The sequence below is a fragment of the Gavialis gangeticus genome, unplaced genomic scaffold (genome assembly GCF_001723915.1).
Source record: "Gavialis gangeticus isolate Ggan-Ray unplaced genomic scaffold, GavGan_comp1, whole genome shotgun sequence".
Taxonomy (NCBI): Eukaryota; Metazoa; Chordata; order Crocodylia; family Gavialidae; genus Gavialis; species Gavialis gangeticus.
In genome coordinates, this window is record NW_017729011.1 from 1,970,800 (window position 1) to 1,982,057 (window position 11,258).

At 42.6% G+C, this 11,258-nt stretch overlaps 1 protein-coding gene across 1 annotated transcript in view; it reads right to left on the minus strand.

Annotated features, from left to right (window-relative positions):
• Positions 1 to 11,258, minus strand: part of GRIN1 (glutamate ionotropic receptor NMDA type subunit 1) — an 81,868-nt gene that overhangs the window by 53,044 nt on the left and 17,566 nt on the right. The window contains exons 3-4 of the mRNA XM_019510275.1: positions 5,643 to 5,819; positions 156 to 218 (exon numbers count right to left, since the gene is read on the minus strand). Of these exons, the coding sequence (XP_019365820.1) occupies positions 156 to 218; positions 5,643 to 5,819 (240 nt within the window). The remainder of the gene's footprint in view (positions 1 to 155; positions 219 to 5,642; positions 5,820 to 11,258) is intronic.

The following is an 11,258-nucleotide window of genomic DNA, read 5'->3' on the forward strand; positions in this document are numbered from 1 at the left end:
TTTTTTTTTTTTTTTTTTTTTTTTTTTTTTTTTTTTTTTTTTTTTTTTTTTGACTTTGTTTTTTATTTATTTATTTATTTTTGGTCTGGTGGCTGTGGCTACTTGTCATTTGCTAGTTAGATTGGTGGGCGACGTGCATTTCCATGCATATATACCTTGGGTCCTCGCTTGTTGTCATAGGAAAGTTGGTCGAGGTTTTCATAGTTCCTTTTTTTACTCTGATGAATAATGTGCACAGAGAAAATATGTAGACACAGAAGAATATTATAAACAGTTGAAAATGACGTGTACTAAAGCAATCCAACATCCACCTCCTCCTCCACTGTTTGCTAAAGGGCCTCTATAACGCTGGAGCTCGCAAAAACCATTACTAACAGGAGAGAGGGCCTCAGCTCTCATGAAAACAGAGAGTTGCAAAGCCACATTGATTAGAACAAGCGCAGACGTCACAGCTGTTGCGATGCAGTTGCACATCCCTTTGTAGGACTAGGGATTTCTTCCGCAAGAAATTTATAATCTTAAATTCAGAAATGATCTACATGTCTGTAAGGACCTAAGATGCTGTCATTCCATAGAACTACTGTGGAAGTAAGGAGAAAATGTTCTGTATGGAAAGTGCTAGATAAACACAAAGTATTACAATGTTTTATTATTATTACTAGTAGTATTTATAATTATAACTATTACAGTCCTGTTCACCCTAAGCAAGCTCTGAAAACAAAATGTCCAGCTGAACTTCACACCTCCTGCAGGAGGGGTCAGCTTTGTGGAACTTGGCAAGAGAAAGAAAACACTTGCTATTTTCTATGCTGGATCAAAGCATGACAATGTGGAAGCAATGGTGTTCATGACATGATATGCCAGCCTTTACCTGCTGTATGGGGGAAGACAGGGGGGCAGGTCAACAACACATAATCTGAAAATCTAGTTGCAGAATGTGCACATACCTTGGAAAATACAGACTTTGGAGAATGTGGTTCTGTCTTCCCTGCCCTGTGGATAGCTATTGAGACTATGCACGCTCAACTCCACTGCCTGTGGAGCTCTCCCTAACATCAGCAGGAACGTTATAGACACATCGGGTACAGGATACACACTACTGCTAGGCTCTCTTGAAATTAGGGGTTGAAGAAGAGAGCTCTTTCCTCCCATTTTCACTGTGAGCACTGAGTAACTTCTTGCTCTCAGTTTTCAGTGTTGGAACAAAAACTTGCTGAGATTATCTTTCCTGCAGATTGCACAAGGACCAATAACCCACTGCTGCCAGAAGGTCTGTTCCTGCATCAGTTTACATAGAGCAGAGTGCATCATCCCAGGAGAAGCCAATATACTCATACCTGCTAAAACCTACACCTGCTAGCACTTGCAGGATCAAGACAGATTGTGTGCAATTCAGCAATAGATTTAAGTCACCCCCCTTCTCCCCACCTGGTATGGACACCTCTGAGCAATTAGGGGGAGGAGGGACCATTAACATCTTGAATCAAATTTAACAATCTGAATGAAATGCCCAATGGGAACCTGACTCAAAATTTAACAGTTTCCCACCGAGGTCTTCTTTAACAGGCAACTGTTTTTATCTCTGCACCTCAATTTTCAAACTGCAGGGACTGTCTTCTTCTCACAGCTCTTTTATGAATGCTTTTTTAAAGGACACTTTGCTACTTGTCGTCTCTGTTCCATACCCACAACACAATGGCATTTCCATTGCTTTTTCTCTTCTAAATGGGGTCTACCATGTTTCTTAGTTTCCTATGAATCAGAAAGTGCATCTATTGTGGAAAAAGACCTGATGGAGAAGAATGTACACTAAGCTCCCTTTCTGTCCTAAGTTCAGGCACTATCCCTAGTGCCAACAGAGGAAACTTGCAGTGCTGCTTGTCAGCATCTCATCATATCACATCAAGACAGAGCATTACTGTAACAGAGAAAAGCACTGTTTCATTGACAGGATGCAGGGAAATATTTGGTTGCTCTCAGAAGCACCGGCTATTCATATTCAGGCAACAGCAACTTAGCACTGTGGTTTATCTTCCCGTGTTTCTTATATCTTCCAATCTGCAACCACAAATGACTCATGAATCTGAGTGGAGCTAATACCTAAAAAGTATACTCAACAAAAGATCAGAGTGGATTGTAAGGAACAAATCTTAAGCTAGGTCTATCTGGGTGGGATGAGATGGAACCTAATGAAACAAGATGTCTGATTTCTATCGATTATCCACTTAAGACTGTTATACAGTTGCCTCTATAATAGTGGAATGAAAGAAATCATTTGCAATGAATCACCTCTTTGTACTTGTCCATAAGCTGATGAGACACGAGTCTGTTTCTGTTCCTTGAAGCCATTAGTGTAACACTTAGAATCAGGTGTTTGAAGAAAGGAATTATGTTCACAAATTAAAAATTCACTGTCTGCAGCGTTTGTTTAGAAGTTATTGCTAGTACAAATGCTCCAGCTGGTGCTTTGGTGCTCACATAAATGGGATACATCAGGCCTGAGAAATGGTCAAAACTAATTCTTTTACACACTCCAGTGTCTTTGGAGGGATATTGTCACAGTACTCAACACTTTCTAATAAATAAAGAGCAGTGTCTAAATGTTTATGGCAATTACCTCGACTGTTTGCCATGTACAGTGCAACTCAGCAAGAGGAACTGCAGCAAAATCAGGCTGACAGTTACTGGGGATGGGCTTGAACTGAAGCTTGACATTTGGGGTATTCAAAGACAATTCAGCCCTGGATCTGAATGCTGTGACCTAATTGCCTATGTTGAAAGAATTATACCGCAAGAAGTGAGTTTCAGCAGATTTCTTGTAGCTGACAAGTGAGAGAGAGCAGAAAATCCTGCTCTTGTCACAGATGTGTTTGAGCCCATAGAAGCACAGGTATATTGTGCTCAAGTTTGGGTGAACACTGAATTCCTCACCGTAAGTCATGGCTTTCCCGAGGTGGATTGCAAGGGGGAGCTCTGTAGCAGGGCAGCAGCTTCTCCTTTCTGTTTACTTCTTGTTCTGGGGCAGATTGTTGTTCAGTCTGACTATATGAAGATAAACACATGTTGGGGGAAGAGCTAGGGTAGGGCTGAAGTCATGAAAAGATAATGAACCATCAGGTCAGCTCAACAAAATAGAAAGCAGACCATCTGTGATTACAAGAGCAGTTAGATGCCAGAAGGGACTGGGGACGAGTTGGAGAAACCCACTTAAAGATTGTCGGCCAGTTTTTAGAGTTCCCAGTATGTTAGGAGAGCTCACTGGATTGTGGGGGGGTGACTGTCCTTGATCCTATCTGCTCCACTGCAAAGAGGATGGAATAAGATGGCCTGGCAGATGTCAACCAAGATAAAGAAGAAGGTGATGTCTCCTCAGAAAGGACACATGCAGCATCTGGAGCAGTCTCATGGCTGCTACAAGACATTCAGGCCTGTTATGGGTTTAGGTCAAACCAGTCCTATATCAAGGTTGGGAGGAGGTGAGCAGGGTGACTGTCCTGGGTGCCGAAGCAAAGGAGCACCAACAGGCACTGCCCAGCTGGAGCAGGGCACAGGATGGAGCCATGAGTGACTTGTTTGTGGAGGGGGGCACGGGGAGGGGGGCTCCTGCCACTGTGTGCACTCCCTGGCAAGCATGGGGGGGCATGTGCCCCTGAGATCTATATGCAGGGTGAGGGCGGGCTGCCACTGCAGACTTTGCCCTGGCTGCCAAACTTCCTTGCCACGGCACTGTGTCAAACACAGTGCAAGCCACCACGTAGACCCCATGCTTGGTGCCTTTTTCTTAGAAATAACAGGATAAAGAGGAGGTATGATGCTGGACAGAGGTAGTATCATCTAGAGGGAAGCAAAGCACAGAGTACCAGATTATGACATGAGTCTGGTGTCCTCATTTGTTGATCAAAAGGACACTGCAGTGAGCGGAGGTACCAGGAGAACTCAGAGTAGAAACGAGAAGCAGCAGCAAAAGTTGTGGGTATGGACATTGGGGGGTGAGAGAAAGATGTGTGCAACTAGGGGCATGAACACACTGCCCCAGAAAAATAGTGATGGTGACCCTTTTAAAGCCATCACTGGCTGCAGGCAAGAACCGAAGACACAGCTTAGGGTGGTCCTTGGGGAGGGGCTGCACTGATTCCTGAGAAGAAAGGACTCGGCAATGGCCTTGAGCTGCAGCGAGGAACTCTCAGGCTTCACATTCAGGGAAGTGCCTGACTGAGAACAGTGTCAGCAAAGGCAGAAGCTGCCTGTGGAAGTCAGAGGAGTCTTCAGTCTTGGGGCTGCCCACAGCTGAGCGTGTGCGCCATCTCTCAGAAACGATTCACCTATTGCTCATTCAGTGCTGCCATAATGCAAAAGAAGGCAGTTGCTAGAAGGGCCAGAAGAGGTTTCTCCCCACTCAAAGATACTGCATGTTAAACAGACTCCACAAGAGTCATCTGTAGCTGCAGGTGTTAATCAACAACCCAGCTTGCCTCATCTGGTTGACTGTCCAGCGTGGGGTGACATAGCCAGGTATTGCCAAACTGCAGTCATTACCAGCGACCCCATGCCAGTTTCTTGAGGCACCAGTGAGGAATAAGTGTCACTTCCTGACAGTGTCTGATAGTCGGGAAGGGAAACTACCTTAGAGGACTTCTCTGCAAAGAGTGTAATGGGCCTGGAAGTTCATGGAGCTGTTACCCTGGACATCCGGCAGCAGGCGAGAGGAGCTGGGTAGAGCTGTCATTTCCACATCCCTGCCATGGAGGAGGTTCTGTGTCCTTTAGTTAAAACACTTCCCTTTGAAAATGCTCAGAGTGAGGCTACAGCCAAGCAGTCTGTTGCCTTGCATGTGCCTGCTCAGCTTCAGCCTTAACAGCAGAGCTCTGGTTCCTATTACCCACAGGTGACTGGAGCATACTTACAGTCATCCTGAACCTGGAGAATTTCTTCTAAGTCTTCAGACAGCTGGACTTCCTTAGCTTTCCCCCCACCCTTGCTTAGCGCTGAAAATAGGTGCAGTGCACCTCCTCGATAAAGCTGCTCTCAGAAGCCACAAACATACTCTCATATACAGCATGGGGCATGTAAGGAAAGCTGTGTTGAGCATGTGCTTCAATGGAGATGGGAACCAGGGCATAGAACAACAGCTATATAGCTGAGAGCTTTATAGAGAGGGTGCATTATACCTCTGTGCAGTAAAGCACTGACTGCCCTTGCCCTCCCAAGTACCATTTAGCCAATTAAAAAAGCTGCTCTTCTGGATTCATTTGTTTTGTAATTGGCCTTGCTGGGTTTGTATTGGTCCTTCAGTGATTGAATGGGGCAAGTACTTTTCCTAAGCTGAACGACTGGTCCTCTCCCTAGGTGGAAATCTCTGGGATGAGGTATTTGCAGAGCTCCAGGTTATTCTTCCCTTCTTTTGTAGTTGATTTACACGTAGGAGATTTCGACCATGGCAAAGCAAGTGAAATGAATAAAGTACAAAGTTCTGTCAGGTACTAGTCAGACACTGTTGATGCTTTAAGCATAATGTCAGCCATGTTACAATGGAAAGAAAAGGTGTTTTACGTACAGAAATCTACATACATACAACAGCCCAAGACTTCTAGTTTTGTTGTTGTTGCTTTAACAAAATGACATGACACTGTTTAGAAACTGACCTTGGATTCTCTCTCTTCCAGGAGTGTCTCCAGCTTCTTCTGTGCAGCACGACCCTCATGGTCATCACTGACAATCAGTATGACATGATTCCAGTTGAAGACTCGCATCATCTCAAACCAGACATTGGACTGGTGAGAGTATGGCGGCACAGTGCGCAAGAAGGACAGATGGATGCTCTGCAAGGAAGAACAAAAGCTAAACATAGACTTTTGCAGCTCATTCTTGCAGGGGTTTCTTACTGACCAATCAGCTCCACATGTACTGGGCAAGCTTAGAAATCAAGAACAAGCAAAGCAGGAATTTTTGGCAATTTATAGGCTGTTGACATCAAACTGTTAGCAGGCCTCTGTAATTTAGAATTCCCTTTCTTGGTTGAAGAGCAGGTAGTAACCTTGATTTCACACATTTTTGTTTCCTGGAGCCAACCCAACACATGGGGTGAATGGATTTTTGGTCTGTGACTTATTAGAGTATGATCAAGGGAAAGAAGTGGTGCAGTTATTCATTGTCAATAACGTTCAGTGCAAATTTAGCCTTTTTCTGATCTTAAATTATTTAAAAATGATTTTGAGTGCACAGTTCTGGGGGAGCAAATGAGAAAGGAGCACTGATGAGCAATTTTCGATGCATGCACATATACCGGGCTTTTGCTAAAAAGGCAAGCAATATGTTTGGGTGTGTAGGGGTTGGCATAGAAACTAAAGATGAAACTATTTTAATAGCAATGTATTCATCAACAGTACACGTTCACCTGGAACGCAGTGTTTACTGCTGTCAAAAAGGTTAGAAATAAAAAGGGCCCAGAGAAAGCAACAGAAATCAGAGCCATGGAAAAGCATGTTTATGACATTTTGGATGACTGCTTCTTGGAAGAGCTTGCTCTACAGCCCATAAGAGATGAAACAATTCTGAACTCCTGGCTTATATAACTAACCCACACTCCTCGGCTCAGGAAGTAACTATGGCTGAATGATTAAGCAACAGTAATTACATTCAACATCCTCTGGAGAGGGATTGTACCAAAAACTGCAGCTGACACAAAGGTTGAAAAACAGCTTGTTGAAAAGGCTGTGCAGGAAAATGTAAGGAAATTAAAATGCTTATATTCTCATTCTGCATAAGATCTACCCAAGCAAATCCCAAAAGGCAGGCAGAGCCCTAAACGGGAAAGGGTATAAAACAGGGGAGGAGGGAGCTGAAATGATAAAACTGAGGTTACTTAAGACAGAAATTGGGAATCCATCCCAAATGAACAATATTACCGTTCACATATTTTCAGCCCTCTGGAATATGGGGGTGACCAGTAAAGTGGCAACATTAGCAGGTGACAATGAACTATTTAGGTTAGTCAAGATTGGAGAAGACTGTACAGAACTTCTACAGGGCCTAACCCAGATATGGGAATGGGCAACATGATAACAGATGGAATTCAGTATTGAGGTTGGCAAAGCCATTCATGTTGGGAGGATTCAATGGACATGTTTCAGGGTTCTGAGTTAACTTTAACCAGTCAGAAAAAAGACCCAGGCCTCATAGCAGGCAGCTCATTAACAGCTCTTCTTATGACGTACCAGAAGTTATAAATGCAAGCAATATGTTGGGATGTCTAGGGACTGGGAGAGAAAATAAAGACAGAAATGTTTCAATAGCATTATATCCATCAACCACACAACTTTACTTATCATACAGCATTTGCTTCTAGTTATCCCATCTTTAAAGTTTAAAAATGAAAGGGGTTCAGAGAGGGCAACGAGTAGAGGCATGGAGACCACTTGCATGAATCAGTGGACTGAACAGAGCTGATCAAAAGCTTTTGAACAACATTTTTTAAAACAGAAAAAAGCCTTCTTGTGTGATTCAATATTTTTGCAAGAACTGTCCATTTTCAAAAATGTTTGTGACATGTTTAAAATAATTTTAATATTTGTTTTGAGCTTTTATAATTTTTATTTGTTGTTCTTCATTTTTCTGATTTTTCTTTTTTCTTCTTCACTTAACTTTTCCTTTCCTTGCCTTCTTTTTTCCAGTCATTTTAATGGATTTTACCAAATGGCTAGGGGGGAAAAAGGGGACAAGGAAAAAGTCTGGATAATGATATTTGCAAAATCATAGGTCCTAGGTGTGATCCCAGAAGACTGAAGACAAGCTGACATGTACTGTTTTTAAGGAGGGTGGGGAATAGGACCAGGGAGATTGCAGACAGGTCCACCTGACTTCAGTACCTGGGAAGTTACTAGAGCAAATTATGAAACAGTCATTTTGTAACCACCGGGAGGAGGAGGGGGAAATAACCAGCAGGCAATGTGGATTTGTTAAGAACAAACAGGTTCAAGTCAACTTGTTTTCCTTCTTTGACAGGGTAACTAAGAAGACAGAAATGAGAGAGACAGACTATACTTTTATTTTAGTGAGGCCTTTGGTCAGTCTCACATGACAGTCTCCTGAGTACACCGGAGAAACGTGGGCTAGATAGACTTACTGTTAGAAACATTTGTAACTGGCTGAATAATCACAAGCAAGGAGACACCCTATATGGATCAATATCAGAATGGCTGTAAGTTTCAAGCGAGGTTCAACTTTTTCATTAATCATTTGGATACAGAAATAGAGAGCTTTTTCTGATCAAGTTTGCAGACGACAGAAAACTAGAAACTCTTTGGTGGTTAGAAGTAGAATTCAAAAAGGAGCTTGATAAATTAGAGCACTGGGCCTTAGTTGACCATGACTTTTTTAGATCTTTCTTACTTAGTCTTAATAATTCAACCTGAACAATTTTCACCCCATAAATTGTTTGGGAACAGTTTGCTTTCACTGCCTAGTCCTCACTATTTGGTGAGGTAATATTGGACTGGTGGCACAGGTAAAGTAGAACTGCCTCTGCTTTTTATTTAGCTTATTACTATAATGTCTAAGCAGGGCAACAATTAGCACCTAACAGTGCATTGTGAATCCGTATTATGGGCTGAATAATCATCGTTGGTGCTCAGCCTCTTAATATTTTGGCAACTGGTGCAGCATCTGAGTAACAGTGAAAAACTGACTGTAGAACTAAAGAAATATTTGCAAGGCCAACTCACCTCTCTGATTTGCAAGAGGCTATGCAAAGCGCATCTTGTATCCTTTATCAGCAAAGCCAAGACTAGCACAATCATATCTGGGGTAAGAACTCTTTGCTAAGTGAGTTTAATAGGGTAGAACTATTCTGGAGACCCCTACTCATGGGCCTGTATCAAGCAGGGGAAGAACCGTACATATTCAGAATTAAACCTGCATAAACATTTCAGCAAATAACTAACATACGCAAAGCTATCTTACTGGCACGCTATAAGCAAACAGCAGCAAACAAATAGTTTTCAAATACAGCCTAGGTTTCTGTTTATAACTATCCACAAACTAAAAGATGTTTACACAAAGTCCTGCATTGTTCAGAATAATCATACGCTGTTTTATGCTAATTTATTTCTACTGGAAAGCTTCTCAGCTTGTCTGAGGTGTCATGAGTCATGTGGTACTATTGTGATCTCCAAGGTTCAGGTATGGAGCACAAATACGCATTATGACAGATGTGGGGGAAAAAACCCCCATGCTTTCCGAAAGAAGCAGCACATTAGTTCAACCTAGCTCTGTGGTATCAGGTGCTTAAGTGGGGCTTTTTGACACTTTTATCTAAAGCTGATTCAATCAGCTATTGTTACAAATTGAAGACTTGTTTCCTGAAATATTCTGCAGCCTCCATGTAAAACTACCTTTCCTATGAACCTTGTTGCCACCCAAAAGGTCTGCAGTAATGAAAGCACTTGACAGATCCATGTCAACCATTCTCTGGGCATGTCTACAGGTATATTAACATGCTATAGTTAATGCGCATTAAACCTAGTACCTCCACTGTGAGGTACTAGGAAAATGCGCATTAGTCTGTTTTAATGTGCATTAACTAAAAAGTACAGGGTGTCTGTAGACCTACTGGGAGGCTGCTCTGATGTGCTGTAAGTAAAGTGTGCCAGAGCAGACTCAATTAATCAAGTCTGCTGGAGCATGCTAATTAGTGTGCTCCAGCCAGCCTCAGCATCTTGTATATCAGCATCCCCATGCTTCAAAATGGCAGCAAGGGCACTTTAACTAAAGCTTGCTCAATGAGCTTTAGTTTAAGTGCCCCCACTGCCATTTTGAAGTTCAGGGATACTGATACATGATGAGACACTGAGGTGCTTTAATTAAAGCAGCTCTCAGAGACACCGTAATGATATACTGCGCCCCCCCACCCCACCCCCAGGGCACATGTGAAAACATCCACAGTTTTTAAGTAATGCTTAATGAGGATAGCTTATTTTGTTGCACATTAAAATGGCACTGGGTGTTATAATAGCCTGCAAAGCAGCCTCCACCTTGTTGTGGCAAGCTGCTGGTTACTATTTATGCTATATAGGAAAGTGCTGGTCAAAGCAGGATATAGCTCCCAGCATGAGGAACTGTTAAGTTCTTGGAGAGTTTATGATAGAGAAAAGAAATTATCCCAGAGCAAAGAGTCTGTCCTGTGCCTAGCTTTCACCTCCTAACACAGGGAGCATCCTCATCCCAGTTAGTACTGCCCAGAAGCAGAGCCCCATGCACAAAGAGCTATATGTTAAAATGGCAGTCTAAGTTCAGAGCAAATAAATACTGATCAGTTCCAACTACAATCGGTTTGGTTTTTTTATGTGTTTCAGCAAGTAAGCAGGATTCAGTCCACATATAACTAATTCTTCTGACCATCAGATTAAAATCTTTCCTAAAGCCTAGCTATCTGACCACCCGGCTGACTGCCATACTGAGATTCAGGCACAAAAAAATTAGATTTTCAGAGGTCCTGAGCTCTCTCAGACCTCACAGACACTGCTGGAAACTCAGCCCCTTTGCAAATCAGATCACTTTTATTTAGTCCAGGGCACAGAGCATAAACATGGATTTAGGTACTCACTGGATAACTCAGGTGTGAATGCCTTGGGCACAGTGATTTTTTTCAGATCAGGTTCCTAATCTTTAATATCTTCTTATTAGATACTTCACAAACATGGGGTATGCCTGTTTGCTCTGGCAGCAGATAGACTTTCTTGTCAGCTTCAGCCAACAGATTATCCGTTCTCTGTTGCACACTGCAGAGTTTAAATCCTGCACCCGCCAGTGGGCATCATGAACATCCCGGCATCCTGAAGGCCTTTGATTTTATTGAGTTAAACAGCTGCTGCCCTCTGGTGATTTGGAAATCCTGACTGACCTGAGATAAAGGCAGTTTCCTTGCCAGAGGAATCCCCCGAGTAGCAAATGTTTTTCCTTATTATTATATTACAGAAATAATGTCTTGATGGGGTTACAAAGTGAAGCACTCTGTTGTTAAGAAATGCCAGAATCAATGTAATCCCATGCATTTGGCCCCCCATGCACACATTTATTATAATACATTCTTTAATTACATGACTGCATATTATTTGTCCACAAGACCCCTATCTCATTCAGTGCACAGGGCAGATGGGGCTCTTTGAATAGGTATTTAATCAATCATCTTTTTATCTCACTATTTAGTGGCCCCATGCAGTATTTAATGCACATCACCCAAACTCTGCACACGTTAAAGCAGC